At 44.6% G+C, this 22,838-nt stretch overlaps 3 protein-coding genes and 2 non-coding genes across 5 annotated transcripts; 2 read left to right on the top strand and 3 right to left on the bottom strand.

Annotated features, from left to right (window-relative positions):
• Positions 1 to 1,616: 1,616 nt before the first annotated feature.
• Positions 1,617 to 12,326, top strand: triobpb (TRIO and F-actin binding protein b). Its single transcript, XM_068579385.1, has 13 exons — positions 1,617 to 2,027; positions 5,012 to 5,068; positions 5,194 to 5,262; positions 5,406 to 5,495; positions 5,733 to 5,842; positions 6,777 to 7,218; positions 8,144 to 8,384; positions 8,524 to 8,635; positions 9,600 to 9,759; positions 9,956 to 10,057; positions 10,611 to 10,697; positions 11,069 to 11,273; positions 11,405 to 12,326. The coding sequence occupies exons 1-12, from the start codon at positions 2,022 to 2,024 to the stop codon at positions 11,228 to 11,230; spliced, it is 1,638 nt and encodes a 545-aa protein (XP_068435486.1). The 5' UTR covers positions 1,617 to 2,021; the 3' UTR covers positions 11,231 to 11,273; positions 11,405 to 12,326.
• A 535-nt stretch (positions 12,327 to 12,861) lies between these two features.
• On the top strand, positions 12,862 to 14,078 carry ndufa6 (NADH:ubiquinone oxidoreductase subunit A6). Its single transcript, XM_068578977.1, has 3 exons — positions 12,862 to 13,028; positions 13,582 to 13,697; positions 13,854 to 14,078. Exons 1-3 carry the CDS (start codon positions 12,890 to 12,892, stop codon positions 13,983 to 13,985), a joined length of 387 nt encoding a protein of 128 aa, XP_068435078.1. The 5' UTR covers positions 12,862 to 12,889; the 3' UTR covers positions 13,986 to 14,078.
• Positions 14,079 to 14,799: 721 nt separating this feature from the next.
• On the bottom strand, positions 14,800 to 21,930 carry fam234b (family with sequence similarity 234 member B). Its single transcript, XM_068578976.1, has 13 exons — positions 21,816 to 21,930; positions 20,341 to 20,895; positions 19,888 to 20,001; positions 19,621 to 19,788; positions 19,243 to 19,358; positions 18,998 to 19,148; positions 18,548 to 18,689; positions 16,659 to 16,853; positions 16,445 to 16,523; positions 16,154 to 16,321; positions 15,938 to 16,058; positions 15,556 to 15,782; positions 14,800 to 15,467 (listed from the first exon to the last, which is right to left on the bottom strand). The coding sequence occupies exons 1-13, from the start codon at positions 21,850 to 21,852 to the stop codon at positions 15,465 to 15,467; spliced, it is 2,076 nt and encodes a 691-aa protein (XP_068435077.1). The 5' UTR covers positions 21,853 to 21,930; the 3' UTR covers positions 14,800 to 15,464.
• LOC137787280 (U12 minor spliceosomal RNA) lies at positions 17,036 to 17,189 on the bottom strand. Its single transcript, XR_011077638.1, has one exon. It is a non-coding gene; the product is annotated as a U12 minor spliceosomal RNA (small nuclear RNA).
• A 401-nt stretch (positions 21,931 to 22,331) lies between the features above and the next one.
• On the bottom strand, positions 22,332 to 22,485 carry LOC137787274 (U12 minor spliceosomal RNA). The gene has a single exon (XR_011077632.1). It is a non-coding gene; the product is annotated as a U12 minor spliceosomal RNA (small nuclear RNA).
• Between the last annotated feature and the right edge of the window lie 353 nt (positions 22,486 to 22,838).

Genomic DNA, 22,838 nt, shown 5'->3' with positions numbered 1-22,838 from the left:
GGGCAGATGTTGTTACGATGTGCAAATGCTCTGGCACATGCCCAAGAAAGAACAAAATATACAGGAAAGTGTGTTCTTATATCGCTTCCTGCATGGGGCCCATTGTGTTACATGTATTTTTGTGGTATTTGATAACGTCAAACTCCCGTGATGTCGAGGTGACTCCATCAGAGTAAATACATTTGACTAAATCAGAGTCACTGAAGACCTGTTCGTGCTTTTTCAGCCACTCCCTGAGCAAGCATCCCTCCAGAGAGTGGGACGATACGGGGGACATGGAGAGAGACTGGCACTACGGTGGCAGTGGTCATCTATCTCGAGCGCACTCCTCCACCTCACTGCAGGTAGGCTGGTTGGGCCTGAGGGGAGTTTCAATAAAAAAACGTGTCTTAAACAAGTTTTATTACAGTTACCTTAATACAACTGAACACTAGTAGGGGTATTACATTTAGCAAAACTTGAAATACATTAAGTTGTCTTGTTTTTTTAAACTTCTGAAGCAGAGAGAGCGAGAGAGCTGCAACAGAATAGTGCACAAAACCCTGCACATCATAATCCACTGCAGAGGAATTGCAGCTCTGTTGTTTTCACCTTCATAGTTTGTTAATGCCTAACCACATCTTCCACATACCATACCATACACCACACATGAAAACAGTCTGTGGATGTGAAACTCCAGAGGTGTTTGCTCAGTCGGACATTGATTGCCTTCATAACTACACGCTGTTCCTCTCCAGAGGTCTGGCAGTCCCACGGCAGATGAGGGCGGTTCTTGGAAAGGTAACCACCACAGATCCGAACAAATGCAGGTATGTGACACGGTCAGTGTGTTTACAGTAAATGCATGCAGGCTCTTTCTATGTGTACGTGGAAACAACCTCTCCCTCTGCTACTGCGCCGTAGGCTGAAGTGACGGTTGATTTTCCTATCGCTCATGTTTGTAATGAACATAATAAACCTGGAGCACACACGTGGATCAATGCAAGTTTATTGCCCTTGCAGTCTTATTTCAATATATGGTATCTCTCTGTTACACATTTACTAGACATGGTGGCAGCTTGTCCAGTGTTCACACATACCATGTCCCAAAACTGTAAAGATTTTATGCACTTGGCACCTTAACCTGCTGGCATATCTGCAGTCGATCTACTGTTTAACTCATAACCGCCCGGTTGCTGTGTGTCCATAGACTTCACCTACACCCTGCAGGCATTTCATAAGACTGACTGAGCTTTGTCAATTGTGGTCTGCCAGGGCATGTGTTGAAATTCCTGAACTGAAACCAATAGCTACCAAGAGAGGATTTTTTTTTAGGGGGGGGCACCACTTTTTGTTTGAAAGCCCGAAAATATTTTCAGTCTGGAAAATACAGCAAATAAGTTTGAATTTGTTCTGTGTGTTTGGAGAGTTTTGGACAAATGACCCATAATATTTTATAGAGGTTTGGTCCCTGAGCAAAGGGAGGGAGTGTTAACCAGCTTTACAGGGTTTCTTCTTATGATAACCTGTTATATTATTCGTTGGGGAGCCCTTTCGGCCCCTGGAGGTCCCCACCGGGCTCTGAACCCAGCACCGTGTGGTGAGGCTTGTTTTCGAAACGATCTTCGCGGATCCGCCCAGGAAGTGGCAGCGAGAGAGAGAGAGAAAAAAAAAAGGAGAGAGAGAAAAATAGAGAGACAAGAAGGCAGAAGTCTAACGTTCGCTCCACGCGACTTGTCATACAGTTGGGACGTCGTTACTTCTCTCGTGCGTCTCCGCGCTCGCGCTGCTGAATGCACTTTCCCCCAAAGACCCGAGAGACGACCCGTCGGCGGCTCCTTTGATGACGTTACCATGGGTTTAATTGGCGGGGTTTCATCTCACGTCGCGTAACGTCAGGGTCCTCCGAGAAAGTAAAAGTTTTTTTTTTCTCTCCTCTCCTCCCCGTGAGGTTTAGCTTAAGCTGAGGGGTGAGCCCGAGAGCAAGAAGGGTGAGGTAACGGTACTTTTCTTTTGTCTTTTACCCTCTGGATCCGGTCATCATGACGGTAAGTTGCACCTTGAGAGCGGTTTAGTTTTTCCTGTCACTTCTTCCTGAATATCTGTTAAACACACGCACACACACACATAGTGTTTTATTAAATGAGCTACGACCCAAGAGCTAGACCCTTTTAGTGTTGTATTTGGGATGAAAGACGAATGTAAGTTAGATAACTTAGCTAGGTTTTTAAAATATTTTTTTTTAACGTTTACGGTTAGCATTTGTTTGACTCGAGGGGTGTGCACGTTAAAGCTAACAAGTAGGCAGACGTGCCTCCAAACTAGCTAACTAGCTTAAAACTGGGATGTGGTGTTGAGCGTGCCGAAGTGGGTTTTTATATGAATATAATATATTTATTTATTTGCACATTTTTGTTTCCGTCTATGTGTTGTGTAACTAGTTGTATCTGTTTACCTTGTGTTGTTGTTTACAGTAGCAGGAAGTGTCAATATCCAGTAGTCAGGTTTTACAGCCAGCTGACATATGTTTGCATATATATATATATATATATATATATATATATATATATATATATATATATATATATATATATATAAATATAAATAAAATGCAGCTGCTGTCATCACAAAGAGTGCACACATGTATATGGGCTCTACTCCTGATCCATGTAACTGGACAGAAACGAGTGAAGAGGAGAAGCATGCAGCCTGCATTAGGCTTGAGGCTCACCAGACAATACTCCTCTATGGTGATGGTACACAAGAGTCAGGAAGAATGGACATTGTCTCAAACTGTCACCAGTAGTTGACCCTCTTCGCTGACCTTGGATGCGAGCTCGCTGATCCAGAGCACATGACAAGGAGAAGCACTGTGGCGTTAATTAGGGTTATTCACATCAGATGCTGCCCTTTTATTCTGGATCCTCCTGTGGCTGCTCCTTGATCTCGCACATGGGCATGGTACGAGATGACCTAAATTCATGATGAAGTCTGACACACAATAGCCTGCTCCGGCAGTCTACTAGTTTGAGAGAAGATCTTATAAGATGCAACAATAAAACATGATTCTAGCCATTATTGTTGATTATAATTTGTGCATATAAACACACTGCCTGGCCACAAGAAAAAAGGTCACACACTAATATTTGGTTGGACCGCCTTTAGCTTTGATTACGGCATACATTCGCTGTGTCGTTGTTTCGATGTCACAAGATTTATTTCCATCGAGTGTTGCATTAATTTCTCACCAGGATCTTGTATTGATGATGGAAGAGTCTGACCACTGAAAAGCTTCTCCAGCACATCCCAAAGATTCTCAATGTGGGTTGAGGTCTGGACTCCATGTGTGAACATGATGTCTCATGCTCCCTGAACCACTCTTTCACAATTTGAGCCCGATGAATCCTGGCATTGTCATCTTGGAATGTCCCTGTGCAATCAGGGAAGAAACAATCCATTGATGAAATATCCTGGTCGTTGCTGAACCTGGCCGTTGCTGAACCGAGACCTGAGCAACTGCAGCAACCCCAGATCATTGCACTGCCCCCACAGGCGTGTACAGTAGGCTGTAGTAGTTAAATCCAGGTGGCAACTTCTTTTTTGGCCAGGCAGTGTATTTGTATTTGTGCTTAGATACCTGACAATACTCAAGTGTTTGAAGCGATTGCCACATAATTTATGAATGAAAGGATATTGGAATGCTATCGTCTGAACATGGTGTCTGGCCACCAGACCTTAAAATGTATTGGAATAAAAAAGATCAGCCACATAAATGAACTGGTTTAGGAAAAACTGTGGTACTGTGGCCTACAAGAGCACAGCTGACGCCAGGAAAGGATATAAATACAGAAGAGCGTTGGTTAGAGATGACAAGAACAGACAGAAATATTATTATAGAGGGCAAACAGTGAGGGAACTGAGCAAAGCGACGCAGCAAGGAAATAAAATAAAGTGGAGAGAAAAAAAAAGCGATGGGAATGATATGCCAATTGATGATATGCCAGTTGCCGAGAGATCAGATGATGAATGCAGAAAGAGATTTAAATGGGTGGAATGCAAGCGCTAGCGAAGGAGATAAGGAGATAAGCAAAGTGAGGCATGTACGGTGGAAAAAGTTGCCTAATCTTAAGCTGGGATCACCACGTGTTAAGGTACAGAACGCATGTTTCCCCTCTTCCTGTCATCACGTCCAATGCAAAAAACAGGCCTGTTCCTGGAAATATTGCAAAGGAGCTGAAGCTTGTTTTATTACATCTTTTACTGCTACCGCCCAGCTGGAGCAAGAGACATGCAAAATATGTCGGTTATGTGCAACAATTGTTTAGTTAGGAACAGCAATGTTACTGTACTTGTTTTGCCGCTGCACATTACATGAGTTTCCCAGATCTTTCCTGTCATCACTAATGGTGTGCTGCTCCAGTTCTTAATCTTTGTCTGTCTGTTGTCTTCAGACATTCGTGTCCCACATTTTGTCCACACACTTGGTTTTTCTATTCATTTTTCACTTCGCATATGCGTCTTTTCATTTTTTGTGTCTCCGGTGTTCTGCAGTGCAACAGAGCAGCACTGTTGAATTATTGCAGTGCGTGTAATATGAGCAAGTGCTAAATAAGTTGGTGATTTAGTGATCCGAATGAAGAAAAAAACTGTATAAAATAATAATATAAAGAAGCATTTAGCCATCAGCACCAGTTTCAACATGCAGTGTAAGAAAAGCACAATAGAAACGGGTTTATTTTCTTTGTGGAAAAGTAATTCAGCAGCATTGTATCCGTTGCCTTCTTGGACAATGATGGAATAAACCCCTGGATGGGTTGGTAGCTGCTAATTGCTTGTATAGAGACATAATTATAGTGAGTATGCCCCACCCTTCGTTATAGCTCAAACTGGCGGTTGTCCTGTTTTTGTTTTGTCGTCTTTCTGTTCTTTTTCACTTTCTTTAGTTCCTTCCTTCAAGTTTTTGGTATTTGTAACATTTCTGCCACGGATTCAGATGACGGTTTGTGATTGTGTGTGTTCTTTGCCCGTGCAGCCTGACCTCCTTAACTTCAAGAAGGGATGGATGTCCAAACTGGACGACAGTGGCGAGGTGAGGTGCTGACGTCGTACTTGGGCGTCATGTCCTCTTTGTTTTGATGGTTGTCACATTTGAACCTGAGATGTGCTGATCTCAGGTCTGTCTTGGATTAATTGAGCTCTGCTGTGTTTCTTTAGTGGAAAAAGCATTGGTTTGTTTTGACCGACGCTGGACTGAAGTACTACAGAGACTCAAGTGCAGAAGAGGTATATTTTCATTCTACGAGTCATGTTTGTTGTTATGTGACATGTCTCTAACAATCCTAATATTGGTATTCATAAAACGCTTTGAGTACTTCACATGTAAACAAGCACTTTGTGTTTTATTTGTGTCTGTGTTTTCCATATAGAAAGATGACTTAGACGGAGAGATTGACCTAAAATCCTGCGTGAAGGTGTGTGAGTTTGATGTGGAGAAGAACTATGGGTTTCAGTTACAGGTGAGTGCGACTAATTGCATTTCTCATATTCTTCACTTTTTGTCCTCCTTATCTGCCGTAACCACGCCCGCCGTTCTCAGTTTTCTGCAGCGTTTTCTTTTTCTTACGCTATCGTGACTCTCATCTCTGTCAGTATCTCCTCCAACCTTTCTCTCTGTAGCGGACTCTCTTTCCATCTCCTTCCAGCTCTGTCACATCTTTTTGTCTGCGTAACCTGTTCTCTCTTTTGTTACTCAGACGCGAGAGGCTGCGCACACACTGTCGGCCATGACGGCCGGGATCAGGCGCAACTGGATAGAGGTTTTGAAGAAGTGCATCCGGCCCAGCAGCTCTCCAGACCTCACACAGTAATTGCTGTTTAAATGTTGAATAAAAAATATTAGCAATTTCAGGAGTGGACTTAGTTGAGGTAAAAAATATTATTTAACTAAAATTGAAAGTTGGATCCACTCAGATTTTGCTTTGGCTAAAGTTAAGAAGTATATAATTTCAGACCTGTAAGTTACAAAGCAGTCAGTTGTGACCTCATTAGTAGTGTGAGTTTTTTGCCAATTAAATAATATGTTTAAATTTTAGAACTGATTAATTTCCATCATTTAAATGAACTGATCTTTTTTCAATCTCGGTTTAGATTTTCTTTTAAGGCTGACTGAGCAATTGTGTCACTTCTACTGATCACATTTTTAAATATTGAGTACCCAAAGATACTTGGTTTGATCAGAAGTTGGCCACATTGAATGTACGGTACTAAAAGTGTACTGTACTTCCTTCTATATTGTAGTATTTGTTTTGTAATCGTGGAGAGACAGAAGTGGTTGTGTTGCATGCACCCAAGTAGAGCAAAGTTTTACGCTTCAGTTCTCAAAGTTGCTTCAGCAATACTGAAAAAAAAACCCCTCATATCATTGTATGAAGGTTGCCTCAACATTCTTGTATTGCTAATTTGAGGCATTGCTGTAGCTCAGCCTTGGCTAAATACAGTCCGATAAGAGGCTCTGTTACTCACTTGCACCTGCAACTTTGAGTTTTAGTCACTTCAGACTTTGCCTGTACAAGAAGAATCAAGGTTTCATGAGTTCCTGGGTGCACCAATGTGTTTTGTTTTCATAGTGACTCACCTCCAGCTGTGCCTTGAGTGTTCATGTTGCCTCTTTGTATTCTGCTGGTTTGCTTATTTCATCATCCTTACTGAACTAAATTGTGCTTTTAGAGGTGATCAGATAGGAATAAAGTAATAAATGCCTTGGTTTATAATTTATGTATTTGTCTCTTTCCCTCTAGATTACCTGACGGCAGCAGTGACAAGGAAAACTCCCATTCTCGCTTTCTGCTGTCTTCCTGTCGCCAATCATCACGTCATGCCGATGTTCAGTCAGAGGTTTCGACCTCCGCTCCGCCGTCTCATCGTAGGTTTGACTATGTGGAGCTGTCCCCTGTTCCTGCCTCCTCCAGCCCGCTGCCGACCAGTCAGAGAGAAGCAGCAGAGGGGCAGGGGAGGGAGCACAGCCAGTGGCAGGAGGAGAGGAACACAAGCAGCCAGTGGGAGGCTGTGCTGTCCAGGAAGGGCACCGGCGTGGGATCGAACCAGCGGCCGCGTTCAGAGGATGAGATCGAGAGGAAGTGGGCCGAGTTCGAGCGCCTGCCGCTAAAGGAGATGAGCTCCTTGCCACCGATGGGATCGCGGCCTTCCAGCCAGTCAGCCAACGAGGCGCTGCAGAGGGAGGTAGTGCGTGGAGATGATTTTCCAATTTGCAAATTGAATAAAATGCAAATGAACTCATCTGTCTGGATGAAGTTAACGTTTCCTCTTCCTGCCTGTTAACCTGACCTGCTCTTCAGCAATGTTTTCCATCTAAAACATGCGGTGGAACATCAAAAGTAAAGATATATCACACAGATGCATTGATGAGAAAACGCTGCTGAAGCTCCTGTCTGTTCTGTCTCTGTGTGTTGTGATGTGCGTCTTTTGTTTGAATCGATTTGCGGTCTCTCTACACATGATACGCAGACAGCTGCTGGGCGAGACTAAACACTGATACCTCATTGCTCTATTCATTTACTTCATAAACAGGAGCTGTTAAACTAATGCTGAAGAGAAGCCTGTATGCATTCATTCTTTAATTACACTATTATATCATTATAGTGAAAGCTGAATGCCTCCTTTGTGTTCAAGCTACTTCTGTAGCTTGAATCTAATCAGGATTTGATAGGTCAGCAGTGATCAGGGTCAAAGTTCAAATATTTTTAGAACTAAGCACAAACGACTATAATCCAAGAGGCGCTCGATGCCCATGGTGGCAGTGGAGCGAGACAGTTGGCATCATTAGTCCGCCCTCAGAAAAGGGATGCGCAGTGGTTCTGCCAGTGATCATGTGTAGAGTGTGTGTTGGCAGTGGGGCTGTTTACAAGTCAGTGAGTGTGAAAGCATTATTCCTACTGTTGGTTAAGAACAGTTGTCTCTCACCTTTGGCCATCCAAAAGCTTCCTGTGTTGCAGCTCGTGCATGTCACTGTCAACACCAGCGAGCGTGCCTCTTAGCTTGTTCACGTGAGGGGGGGCTCACGTAAACGAGCTAATCACATGGTGATAAATTGATTGGCTTCTGTTGCTCAGTGGACTTTACCTCCTTCTTCATCTTTTTTTATCAGGTGGCGTCACTGAGGCAGCAGCTGGAGCAACTGCAGGGAGGAGGAGGGCGATGGGGTGGAGGCGGAGGCGTTAGGGGTGGCTGCGGCCCCGAGGCCCCCTGCGGCCGCAGCCTGGGGGCCATGGAGCGCGCTCACCGGCAGGCGATGGAGGAGCTGCAGAGGCAGCACGAGCGCCAGCTCAAGGAGTTGGAAACCGACAAGGACCGGCTGCTGCTGGAGGAGACCCGGGACACCGCACGAGGTCAGCAGACCAGTGGAGAGTGTCGAGGTTTCTCGCCTCCCCCTTCCTCCAGGGGTCCCTCAGCGAAAATCCTTTATGTGCCGTTAACAGCCAACATCACATGGAAGTTGTGTCACGCTTTTTTTTGTTTGTGTTTCAGTAATGGAGGCTTTGAAGAAGAAGCACAAAGACGAGCTGGAGCGAGAGGTGGAGAGAGTCAAAAGGCTGAGCAGCGGGGTGCTCGATTCACAGACTTTACGGGCCCAACAACAGTAAGTGAATTCAAATCTGTTTTAGCAGCGGGGTAGAGATGTACACGCTGATGCTTAGTGCCACAGGAAAAAAAACAAAAAAAACATACTTGCAGAAATAGAAGAATATAAAACCCTCTTCATGTTGCCTTGAAGACACATTCCTGGTGGCAGCCTGGCTCTCGGTCTCAGTCAGTGCAGGCCAACACTGGTCATTTATGTGAATAGCTCTCTTGTGCTTTTAAGTGGGACTTAGCCGGCCACAAAAGGGTTTCTCTGCAAGATTAAAGGTAGAATTTGCAGGCTCCACTACTATCCAGGGTTCCCTGTCTACGCGAGGCCATTACTGCAGCGGACACTGGGTCCTGTTAGGCACTTGAGGAATGTGGAAGAATTTGGTCATGGATTGGTTTTCCTTTGTGAGCTTCACAAGGCCTTTGACACGGCGGTGTCTCGGTAGCTGCTGCTGGAACCTGCATTTTAGAGCTTATCTATACTGCTTACTCTGCGTTTTTTCTTCTTCCCCTCTTTGCATGCTCTTCCGTATTTTTGTGGTTATTGGTCATGACCAGTAAATATGTTTTAAAACCGCAGTAGGAAATACTTTCATCATGAAAATGGAAGAAAAAAAAAAACAACCTTGTACTTTTTCACAGCATGTTGTTCTCATTAAATGTAATACATCCTATTTAATAATATGATACTTTACTTAAGAGGCATTCAGTCACAGTGGAGCAGAATAAAGGCGCTACCACTTTATAGAAAGATTAGCTTTAGTTGTCGGTGCACGTTTCAGTAAAAGCTTTCCCACCGCAGTGCGGATGTGACTTTGATAGTTTGTTTTCTATAACTGTTTCTTGTCTCTTTGTAATTCATGCTGCTCTCACAGTAAAAAGAAAGCAGGTAATGTGCATACATTCTGCAGCATGGCAGTTTTTTGTATTTCCTTATTTCTGCTGTTTAATCATCAAATGTATTTCTGCAGGGCAGAAACTCAGGCCTTGCAGAGAGAGCTGGCCGGACTGTCCGAGCGCTACTCCCAGAAGTGTCTGGAGCTGAACCGCGCTGAGCAGAACAGCGCCGAGCGAGAGCGGGAGATCAGCCGCAAGGAGAGAGATATGGAGCAGCTGAGGAAAGAGAGCCAGGTGGGTTCCCGGCAGAGTACGGGGTGACGGAGCGATTCTTTCACATTCAGGTCTGATAGCATCTCAAATGAGAGATGGGTCTCTGTGGTGTAGCAGGTTCTGCAGTGTAGCACGACATGTTCGTGGACTGTGTGATTCATGAATGTTCTCCTGACTAGCGTCATTCATGAAGACAAACTATTTTCCCCCTCCGCAGGATTTAAAAGCCCGTTTGACGGTGGAGATCAGTCGTACGCGATCCTCCAACACGTATCAGAGCTCGGAGAACAGCAAAGACAGGACGCCCAGTGAACTAGAGGTAACGGCTTGTACAAACTGAAAGTAGATGGCGGGGTTGTATTTGTAACTTCCTGAAATGCCAGATGTGTGAAAATATCACCCACTGCATCAAGGATCCTGAAGACGTGTGATGCATGACCTGCAGTGTTTGTCACAGGAAGTTTTCTCAAATGTTCAGCAATGCACTTCAATGCTCTGCACTATTCAAGTGTGTTGTACGTTTTGCTCAAGAACATTTCATCAGAGAGACTTACGGAGGAGCAGCAGTCTCCAGAAAGAGGCCAAACAAATGAGACCGACTTGTCACCCCAAACCTGAGGGAGCATAAATGTAGCACTTCTTGGAATACAAACAAAATGTCACAATAAACAGTAATTGGCTGAAAGCCTAAGTTCTGCACTTAATAAAATACAGAGAACGCCACTGTGTTTATCATAAATCAACCACAACACGATTGCTTTTTTCTTCCTAGAATGAAGTGATAATTATAATGATTTATGTGTGTTTTGTTTGTGTCTTCTTTCTTTTTGGCAGCAAATGACAAGTGCTTTGTTTTGTTGTTTTCCTGCCAGGTTCTTCTCAGGGTGAAAGAAAATGAGATTGAGTACCTAAACAAGGAGATCAGCTGTCTGAGGAACGAGCTGCAGTTTCTTAACACGGTACTCTTGTCTGTTTGTGTCTATGTGATATCTTTCATTTATTTTTCCTGTAAACCCCAAACTATTAGATGAATGACATGGAATGTTAATCCTCAAATCCTTGAACAAGGTGCTTACGTGTCTTTATATCCTGGAGCCTTTCCGAAAATGCAGTGCAGCAACTTTTCTAGATCTTTTGGCTCAGGTTTAGGAAATTAAATTAAATTAAAGTTGATTTAAAAATATTTTTAAAAAAACACTGGGATGAATCTAAATAATTGGCTTAGTTCAGAAAAACACCTTGGTGGCCCTCCTGAGATTAGATGTGCTGGGAGAACATAGCACCCTATTGAGGCACTTTAGTGAGTCGTCTCCTCCTCTTTGCCCCGCAGGAGAAACGTCTGGCCTGTGAACGCTACGCGGAGGTGCACGAGGAGCTGAGCGGGATGAAGGGCAGGAGCGAGCGAGAGATCCAGAGTCTGAAGGAGCACTTGAGGCTGGCCATGGCTGCCCTGCAGGAGGGACAAAAGCTGGGCAACAGCCTGGACCACTGAGACGCCGCTGCTGGTACCCGTGCTCTGGCAGACTTGGAGACAGGTAATGGGCGGATGTGGAGCAAGCAGCCACTCGCCGTCTCTGGCGATTTTGAGAGGCGCATATTTAAAATATCTATCTAATATCTAATGTGTTTTTTTTAATGTATTTCCTTCTGTATGTTTGTTTTGCAGGTGTGTCTGCACCACGGTGACTGAATCAAAGAAGTATTCAGCAGCAAAGAAAAAGTGGAGGACTTGTACAGTTCCGGCTGTGTGGGGACCATGACAGTGCCTTTTAGTTTTCAACTCTTCATCTGAGGAGCAGCATAGAATAGCTATTAGATGGTTTTGTTACACTGGTCCACACACATTATATGAAACTGCACTTTTTATCTTTTATTTTAGCTTTTGCTTGCTTTGAGTGGAAGAATGTATGAGTGCGCATTTGGTCTGAAAACTGGAATATTCGTTGAGTGACATTATTTTTTATTATCATCAGGTATTGTAGATGGAGTTCATACTGTATCAGCTTTTTGTTCATACATAAGAGCTACTCTCATCTCAGTTTTCTTTGTTGTACAGATTGAGTCATTTTTAATCTGTTTTTTTTTTTTTTTTTAGAAATGGGAGCTTATCATTTGCTGTAATTGCATTATAATTGTTTTTTTTATCTGGAAAGAAGTGATCTTGCATAGTGTCGTGTTTGAACATGAAGTCCTGTAACATACATTGGGACTAATGCAGGACAAGACGGCGACATTTCTAATTCCTGGCAGGCTGAATTGGAAGTTGGTCTCTGATTGTAAAGCTGTTGAATTAATGTTTACCCACATCACGGATGTCTTTATTTTTTAAACCATGGCGGAGAAGCAGGAAGTCTCCAGCTTCCAGTCCCCCCCTGATCATTGTTGACATTTATGTGCCACCACTTAACAGATGACAGGTGTTGAATCAATGAGCCAATTTTTTTATTGACAGTATGAATTGTGATAAAAATGACTTATCTACCTGCCTTTTTGAAAATATTGTTTCATATTTAATGTACTGTAAAGCCCGTATCATCTTTATAAATTATACACAATTTTTGCAATCAATAAAATGAGTTCAACAGAAACACTTCTGCACTTTCATTTCAATGATGCTGTACACCCACCTGGGCAGACTCGTCGCACACGCATATGCTTATATCTGTTCTTTGTTTAACAGGAGACTATTGCGAAATACACAGTAAATATGCATTGTAGTTCCAGAAAAATAGAAAAAGCTGCATGATGTAATGCAATAGCCCTGAAAAACATACTATAGATAACATGTTTTAGTTGATACCTATATCGTTTACGGTTGAGACCGTGGAGTAGACTATATAAGAAGGTTAATACCCATCTGGGTACATTATGGTTTTTATTCATTTTTTCTATGTATTTAGTCTAATTTACATGTTTGTATGAACAAACAAATTAGTCCCTCCTCAAAGTATAATGCTCTTCAGGACACCATAATGTCTCTAAAACATTGACAACAATAACATGTGTTTTCTTTCTCTTTTTGTTGACTCGCTGTCGGTGACTCACCGTCTCCTGTCGGGAGCCGTTCCTCCCGCTAGGTGGCACTGCGGGCTTTCTTACCGCGACACCGTCGAAGAAGAAAAACCGGAAACGCTGTAACGACACAGCAGTCATGGCGTCCACAGCGGCGACCCGAACGGCGGCTGGTGCCGCTAAAGTTGTTAAACCCATTTTTAGCCGGGACCTGGACGAAGCCAAGCGCAGGGTCCGGGAGCTGTACCGAGCCTGGTACCGAGAGGTCCCCAACACGGGTACGTCGGTCCTCATTGGCGGTTGTACGGTGCCGTTATCGAAAAGGCAGCGCCAGCGTCAAGGTCGCGTCTGTGTGGAGGCTCCCGTTAAAAAGACTTGTTATCTTTTTGCCTTGTAGGACCTATGTTAGCATTTAGCTCCAGGTAGTACTCCACTTAACATTGAGCTTACAGGTTGAATGCTGCACACAATGTCGCTCTAATAACTCACTGCAGCAGATTTGTATTGTGTATTGTCATGTTCTCGATATGTATCGATTGTTATTGAAACCCCTTCCACACAGCTTGGATATTAATGGTGAACTTGTATTTTTTTTTAATACATTGCACTAAAATGAGCTTATTTTTGATGCCCTCGAGTCAGAGCGTGGGTATGACTTGTTATCAAACATTTAAACCTTAATTAAACCAAATGAAGACAAACATCCACATCTTCGGTGCTGTGCGATGCTTCTCTCTCGCTATAAGAAGTATCACCAATAACACAGTTATTCAGGTTTCTGGGTGAAGTTGATGTGGCTGAAACATCTTGTTTGTGTCTCTCTTCCTACAGTGGCAATGTTCCAGTTGGACATCACATCTCGTCAGGGAAGAGACAAAGTGAGGGAGCTGTTCGACAAAAACAAGCACGTCAACGACCCCCGTGTGATAGACATGTTAGTCATTAAGGTAAAAACAGCCTGCCACATAATCGTTTTTTGAAGCAGCTTGTAGTTTTGTCTTTTGAGTTGTTTCACAGACTTGTACGTCATCTCAGTGAAGGAAAACAGAGCACAACTTTACTGTGTTGAAACATGGTCCATGTGTATGTTGTTTTATCCTCAGGGGAAAATGGAGCTCCAGGAAACGATCCACGTCTGGAAGCAGAAGACCCACATGATGCGCTATTTTCACGAGACCGAGGCGCCCCGCAGCACCGACTTCCTGTCCAAATTCTACGGGGGTCACGGCCCATGAACTGTGTGGCCGACTGCTGACCTCTGCCCCCTCTTTGCTTGTGTCCTGTGTGACAGATGTGCCCCTTTACTGTAAATACAAACTTAACTCTCATACCTTCAGTTGTGTCTTTTATTTAGACGTTTTATTGTATTATAAAAGGGACCACTCAACCAAAAACACACAAACGGTCTTCCTTATTCTGCAAAGGAGATAAAGTCAGTTGGTGAATTGAAAGCAGCTCATAATGAAGCTGTTCACAATGTCTTTTGGATATTGTGAGCAGCAGTTAGATTCTATTTATAAAACGCGTTACTATTGAAATCTCCAAACATACTATTTGGACGGAAAGGATGAATTGTTTTGGATGAACTGTTCCTTTTTCAGGATGGTATTACATATTTGTGTGGTATTTTGTGAACCTTAGAATCCTGCACTGGAGACAGGCAGCCTTTCAAGCACAAATATGACATAGAAACTCAATCTGCATGTGTGTTTCCTGCTAAGATTTTTCTTTTAATTGGAGGTTCATTAAAAGTAGTATTTAGCACTGCTTTATGCTTATGTTCTCTTCATGGATTCAGGGACTTACGGATGTATGTCTGAGTACGAGCTGACGTTTACAATAGTTTAAACAAGACTTTAGTAGTGCATGTAAATAAAGAACTGTCTGACATCTTGTCAATGACAAGAACCCTGAATTCAGCGCTTGGTGAGATGGCTATGTGGAAAACTGCAGATGATTTTGGCCACCCTGCTCTTTTTTTAAGGATCGCTGGCTGTCTAATAAACAGAACAACTTAAGACAACGAAATAAAGGACACAATATACGGTATGCAGTAAGAATCAATTTTCATACTTTCACTGGCGATGTGTGAAGTTGCAGCTTACATTGAAATGCCATAACCTTTAGCAGCCACATGTTCTGAGGGGGCGGGGGAGGGGTGGTATAAGCATAAAATATTTCACAACATAAATCAACAAATTAAGCGAGAAGGTTCAAAACATTGAAACAATTCAATAAATACTGTACAGCATTAAATATTTACAGACTCCCTATACTGCGAGCTTGGCGAACACTGTTAGTGGCTTTATGACGACAAAAAGAAGCCACGCAAACATACTGGCCTTGGTAGTTATGAATGCTGCATACTGTAAACACATTTCCAGGAGTATTGTGCTTCACTGTAAACCACAGTATAAAGTTACTCTTCTTTGCATCAAGTCCAAACAATCGTCAGCATCCAATGAAATATCAAAGACTTCCCCTCCCAAAAAATGCAAGTTAAATAAATTAAGCATTGTACAAACATTGTCAAGCAATAAAAACACACAACCCGCCTACAAATAATCTTTGTACAGAGCATAAATCTCAGGTAACAAGTTAAAATGAATACTCGGTGAACCAAACAAGATGTATATACAGCTGCGGAGGACTTCCCGAGGGTCCCCATCGTGCCGGTGCTCTTGGTGGAACCGCTTCCTCGTGACGCGGTGACCTCACTAAACAACGCAACACAGTGGAGACACATCGGTCAGACTGACCCACGGCACTCAGACAATGTTGTGTGTGTGTGTGTTTTTTCCTCACCTGGCGCTTAAAGGACAACCCCCTGAAGAACTTGTTGACCTCGAACACACCAGGTTTGACGGGTCCAGCGGACTTGTTGCCGTCCTCCAGTCTGACTATCCGTCCCTTGGCGATCGCGGCCCTGAGGCTCATGCTCTTGACGATCCGGGCGCCCGGCTCCGAGTCGGGCGTGGGCCGGGAGGCCACGGTGATGTAAGAGGCGTCCTTCTGGCGCTCTTGATAACTCACTGTCGGACACAAAGCAGGAGGTAGGACAGTTGTAGTACTACGCCGGCGTCTTTTCAAATCAGCTTGGTCGTCAGACTTTGAGGCAGCGAGCGGTAAAGAGGAGGAAACCACAAATTGAAGCGGACATCGGCCCGCAGGGGTTTGGAGCGCTCACCTGCGGAGGTGACGGCCGTGTCCGTGGTGCTGGTGAGCTCCAGCAGGACAGTGGGGTGCGCTGGGTGCAACAGGAAGAGTTTCCTGATGAGCGGCTCCGCTGCAGCGATGCCCGGTGACGCCTACACAGCCAGCGTGGACGGGTGAGTGTGTCATTAACATAGACGGGAACTTCAAAGTCCTGTTTCACTGATCTCGTGCTGTACGGCCGACTTACGGTTGTCTTGTTAACATTCCTCTGCGCTTTGATTGGATCGCTGGCCCAGAAGAGGAACGCTGACTGGCCGGTGGAGGTGGAGATCGTGGAGGATTCCAAAACGAGACGGGGACACACAAACTCTGCTGACCAGAGAAGACGCCCATTTGCACCGTCAACAACTAGCGCCTGAGAGACAGAGAGCGGTGAGGGAAGACTCAATGTAAAAGCAGTTCAACTCGCTTTTTTTCTGTTCTCTCAGCTCTTGCATTAACTTAAGCCTCTTATGCATATGAGGACACTTTGCTTTACCTCCATGACGCCATTCGCTGAATGCTGAATGAACAGATCCAGGACCCCGTCGTCGTTGAACTGTCCTGGGACCGGTTCGCTGCGACAGGCCAAGACATAGTTTAGGGGAGATTTCATAAAATTCTGAAACATAACATGAACTTCCACACCCTCCAGCTATTCAGATTTCCTCATAATAGTAGCCCTGGTGGCATTAACGTGTGCAGGGCTTTACCTGTGAATAGGAGCCGAGTTGAAGGTCCACTTTTTGCGAATGTCCCTCTGTCGGAGCACCGACAGCTTGCTGGAGCCGTACACCAGCACCCAGTCACTCTTGGTGGAGTTGAGGTTAGAAACCGCGTCCAGGCTGTTGTGGTTGTTTCCAAAGCCGGCCACAAGAGGGAGCAGGAACTCCAGTCGCTCAGATCCCCTGAAGGCAAACTTATACTATAATAGATGCATGTAATAGTTTTGTTTTCCAATTCAGGCAGTTTGAAAAAAACAACATTTTATCACACCAGTTTCACATTTAAAGTGGCAAGTCTACAACGCTATGGATTCATTGTCGCTGTCGGCCATTGTTGTTGTTTTAATTTCAACAGTGAGAGGATCGGGGAAGGTCCTGGCTCCACGAGGCATCTCGCGAAGTAAGCGAGTCACCTCAGCAGACAGACCTGTGCCCTTTCAAAAATTCTTCTCGTTATGTATACGAGGACACGGGCGTCACCCCGCGTCGTTATTTTCCTTACTCATCAGTTTAAGGCATAACAAATCAACTGTCGAAGAAGGGTATAGTCACTGTGTCCAGGTGTTCTTGGTCAGGGTGCCAACTATGCCTCACTGGCTGCAGTTTAGTTTCATTTGTGTCAACAGTTACCAGTGTGTTTGTATATCATCTGGGCATTATGGGTGCCCTTCAAGGGCCGCTTCTAACTGTAACACTGTATAAATTACTCCCTAACATATTGTTAAATAACTGTCTTTGCATTTGATTATTCAAGGGTAAACATATTCTACATGCAATTATATAAATATATTATACATTTATAAAAATACAGGTAAGCAAATGTCTGTTATTACAACATAAATCCATTTAATTTAGGGTTAAGAAATAAACATTACTCTATCAAAGATTTAAAAAAATAAATAAAGACAAAGATCAAACATGTTATTACATTCATTTTGTTCAAAGCTTTGAAGAACATAACTGGTCCAACAACTCATTGTGAGCTGCTCAGAACATGTGTGACAGAAGTGGTGTATGTAAGCAGGTGTGGCACACCTGCTTACATACCTTAAGCTTGTATGATTTCTTGATCCACAATGAAGCTCTCCTTCACAGCAGCATCATCGGCTGCAGCTTTTGTGAATATATTCTGCTGCGATTGCAGGCTGCCTTTTAATTCGTGGACAATTTATGTTTTTCTTGGAGGCTAAATTTAGCGTACTTGGCTGCATGTTTGGTGTCAAAACGCTGACGTGAATTGTATTCCTTCATCACTCCCTCATAAAACAGAAGCATGTATTTGCTTTCCCATCTTCTTTAAATGGCCTCTCTGCGTCAATCTCTCTCTTCTTGGACATTTCGTGATTATTTGTGGATCTTTTTCAACTTCATCACTTGTCTTTTAGTTAAACGCAGAAATGGAAACACTGCTTTCTTACAGTAGAATGCGGGTCACAACATTGACATGCATTGTGGGAGATGTAGTCTATGGTTACTGTACACTGTAACGCAGCATAGTCTTTAACTTTAAGATCATCATATGCCTTTTAAGCTGTCGCGGGCCACATAAAATGGTGTGACGGGCTGGATTCGGCCCACACGCCTTGAGTTTGACACCTATGCCTTAAGAGAAGACAATAGGCGTAGATTGTTTAATAAACCAGCAGTAAACAAGCCATTTACGTCTTTATTTCACTGCGTGTACAACCAAGGACATTGAACACCAGGGGTTCCCCAGTAATTTATGACAACATGGTATAAATAAGTACAAATGTAGACTTCAGGTCATGAAGAATACTGCAATACAAACCATTTTAAAGTGCACGTACCAGTCAGATTAGAATAGAAGTTGTGTTTAATGCGGATTAGAGAGCCATGTGCCAGTGACTGAGGCCTACCTGTAAATGTGGATGAAGGAGGAGGAGTTGCTTTTCTTGAGTCCCTCCCACGCTGGATCCTTCCTTCTGAGTGCTTGAGTTATGGGCATCTTCCCAACGGCTCGAATGTAGATGTCACACAAGGAGATGGCCTCTACGTTACCTGAGTGGGGAAAGACAAACGACACACAGTCTCGTAAACCAGAAGTTCAAATTCTTTCAGGTTGATGAACTCAATCAGTTCCCTTGGAACGCTAACAACAGGAGAGATTGTGCTCTTTGTAAAACGGCTGAATACCAGCTCTCAGGCGGCTCTGCTTCTGTCAGGAGACGTCTCAGACAGATCCCCAACTACAAGCTCAATAAACAGTTCTGATTCTGATTTGTCTCTTTGTACTCTCACATCCAAACTAATGCCACCAGCCTGAGCCCACTTGCTGACTGTTGATCTGTTATTACACATCCCTTTACCCAGTCCGAAGAGGATGTAGTGAGCCCCCTGCTGCGTCTCATGCAGCAAAGGACCGATCAGCTTTCCTTGTCCAGTGAGGTTGAACGGCACGGGGTTTCCGAGCTTCGCCCCCGTCCGCCCGGAGAACAACGTCAGAGAGAGATCCAATGCCTGAGATCGAAAAAGCAATGTAGTCACTGAACGCAAAAGGTGTGGACTTTCAGCTCATGAGCACATGAAGAGGGAGGCGGCTTCACAGCCGTACCGCGTCCGCAGGCAGGGTGGCTATCAGCAGATCCGGGATGGAGTCGCCATCGAGGTCTGGAAGTAACACCGCCTGCGATTCAATGTTCTTCAGTGGGACCGACCACAAGGTACTCCCTGGGGAATGAAAGGAAACCTCTGTGTGTTAAGGTCAACACCTTATCTCTTGTCTAGTTGAGAAACGGGCAGCTGAGAAGATACTTTGTCTGCTCAAACGTGCATTTTATTTCGCATATTAACATCTGAATAACCAGAAGAAGACAATAAAAGATCAAACCCCTAAAAGGCTGATAGAGGTGGTTACTGACCGCCACTCTGACTGAGTCACATGAAACAGACACACAGACAGAAACCGATGTCGCCCGGCTCGTTTCCTAACCTGTGGTGCCGTTGACCGCCGCGAGGACGGACTTCCCGATGAGCAGGACCACGGGGGGCGGCTGGGTGAGGTACTGCAGGCCACACTGGATGTACATCACGGACTCCCGCATGACTTTCCTCCACAGCACCTGGCCGCTGACCGCAGACAAGGCCACCGCGCTGTAAACTAGTCCAGGGAGAGAGAGAAGTGGAAAGGTCACGGGACAATAACTGATGGAGGAGCAGATGTTGATGTGGGGCGCTGGGGGGATTATCCCTCACGTACTTTTGTTCCCCTGTGCTGGATGCGTGTCGTTGGGCCATTCAGTAACGCCCAGGAAGACGTCCTCCACCGAATCGCCATTGAAGTCCCACAGTGCCAGCGCGGGTGGTGTGACACCTGGACATAGAAACCACAACATAAACACCAACAGGACAATCCTCCACTGAAGGGTGCAATGTGTATAGAGTATTTAAGCATCAAAACATCAATGGTTTGTTTTGAGGAGGGGGGATTACTTATGTGGTCATTAAAGACACTTTCATGCTGAAACAGAGCATGTGGTGGGCGGAGTGATGCTCTCCACTCCGGTGTGATTACAGTAATTAATGGGTGAGCCCGCGCAGTCTAGCCACAGAGGCTCCTGAGTAAGTCTTCATGAAGTGAAGCCGCTCAGAGAGCCGTCACTGATCGTGTCGCCGTCGTGATGTCTCAAACTCCGATATGATTTATCTTTACCTCCCGCGTCTCCCAGCGCTCTCTCCCACTGCGGCCTCTTTCCCAGCTCTCCCTTCTGGCAGGGGATCAGAAATGCACACAGCAGCACGAGCAGCGCGGCACACACCAGAGGCACCAGGAAGAACGCACTCCGGATGGCGTTCTTCATCCTCAGCCTCTTTTCCTCCGCTTCGGCGCTGTGGACCCCAAGCCCGGATCCCCCCGAAGGGCCCGGGCCTCCTCTGTCCTCGCCGGCCCGGTCCCTGCTGGAGTCCCTGTGGCTCCAGTACTGCATGCCCTTTGCGTCGTCGCGGTCCTGCCTGGATTTGCTGGGCAGACGTTCTCTCCATTCGTCCTCATCCTCTTCCTCCTCCTCGTCCTCCTGCGCCTCGTCGTCGTCCCCAACAAGTCTCCCAGATCGGCCAACCCGCAGCTTCGAGGAGCCGGCGCCGAGGCAGCCGTCCCGGCCAAGGCCATTTCGGGGGTAGTTGAGCACGAGGTCATCCTCTTCGCTCTCGTCCTCGCTGTCTGCCTGGGTGAGAGGGTCGTACTCGCCGAGCTCCGAGCCCTTCTTCCCTGCAGAGACATATTATTGATGCCCAATAACATATATATTCGTTCAATACTGAAACATTGTAGATGTATTTCTTCCTTTAATCCCTTCTTTAGATGTAGCCAAGGGTCTTAATGCCTTTAGTACTCAAACATGTGTCGTGGAAAAATGCTGCACGTTATATTAGGTGCAAGTTTGAATATTATATATTATACTTTAGATAACACACACACACACACACACACACACACACACACACACACACATATATATATATATATATAGTTGAATGGGCACATACACATGTATATACATTGATTCGCTTAATTTAAGTGGTCAGTAATAAGAATCAAGTTACTGTTTCTATTATCTCATCTGCAGTATATCGATACTCCTAATAATACTACAACTACTGCTTGTAATACCATATAGTCTAATGATTGCTTGGACGTTATATGATGTTCAAAATGTGATGAATACATCATTAATGTCGCCTGCTCATAATTGCAGACCTGAACAAATATATATATCCAAACTAAATGCTAAATACCACATTAATACAAGTCCTGTCGCACTGCTACACGTTGAGACGTGTTTACTCCCGAGCAGCAACGTTGGCTGAACGTTAGCTCGCAGCTAGCTGACAGGCGACACGCAGCAGAGACGCGTTGACAGGCAGATGTCAGCTTCAGAAATACAGACATCTTTAAATACATCCATCTGAAGCCACGTCTGTTATTCTGGGCTGAGAGGGAGCACGCGCTGACTGTGTGACGAATCAGCATCAAATGAATCAACCGCTCGGACCGTTAAAGAGTCGCGAGAGAGGGTCCTCACGAAACACGTAGATAGTCCTGACTGATAATAAAGCTTTGAAGTAAATGAGCTGCTCAAGTCGTCTGCTGTCTGTCTGTCTTGTTGAAATACGCGCAGCGCATCTTACCGGGTAATTTGAGGGCACGGGACAGAGCTGCAGCCATTTCTCCTCCAGCGGGTCCGAGACAGCGGTGATGAACAGCTCGAGGATTCACAGACCCAGCAGGTTGGCTCTGCGCCTGCCCCACTGCATCATGGGACTTTGAGTTCTCTGTGCTGTGCTCCGCGACCGACTTTGATTCTTATGCACTATAACATTCGTAGAAAATAAATACACGAAGCAAAAAAACACAATAAGGCTAGTATGTTATATTCAGGATGAAATTATTTAAACTACATACTCCAGGCTCAAATAGTTTTTCAGCCCAGTATCTGTGTGGTATTGTGGAATGTTTGTACTTTCGGTATTAACTCCACATTATATTATAATAGACGCATATAAACGTTTAATCTACCAATTTAGATTGATTTCATCACACCAGTTTCACCTATTATATACAAAGTGGAATTCCTATTACACCACTATGGACTCATTGTCGCTGTTGACCATGGTTGTTGTTTTAATTTCAACAGTGAGAGGATCGGGGAAGGTCCTGGCTCCACGAGGCATCTCGCGAAGTAAGCGAGTCACCTCAGCAGACAGACCTGTGCCCTTTCAAAAATTCTTCTCGTTATGTATACGAGGACACGGGCGTCACCCCGCGTCGTTATTTTCCTTACTCATCAGTTTAAGGCATAACAAATCAACTGTCGAAGAAGGGTATAGTCACTGTGTCCAGGTGTTCTTGGTCAGGGTGCCAACTATGCCTCACTGGCTGCAGTTTAGTTTCATTTGTGTCAACAGTTACCAGTGTGTTTGTATATCATTTGTGAAAATGAAATAGCAAACTGTGTTTTAAATATATTAAACTATTTTTACTGTGTGAATCCGGGACATGTATTTGCCACAAATTTACGCAAAGGCTCATGGGAAGACGCGTATATGTTCTCCGGATTTTGGCAAAAGTAATCGATCGCAGATACTTTATATTAACATGGCAGTTGTTTTTAAGCAATCTAGCCAGTATGTTGTAGCACAATATATCGGCAT

The sequence above is a fragment of the Clinocottus analis genome, unplaced genomic scaffold (assembly GCF_023055335.1).
Source record: "Clinocottus analis isolate CAN_PGR_092001 unplaced genomic scaffold, fCliAna1.0.p SCAF_16, whole genome shotgun sequence".
In the NCBI taxonomy this organism is placed as follows: Eukaryota; Metazoa; Chordata; class Actinopteri; order Perciformes; family Cottidae; genus Clinocottus; species Clinocottus analis.
Note: the sequence above shows the minus strand (reverse complement) of the source record. Positions and strands in the feature narration are given on the sequence as shown.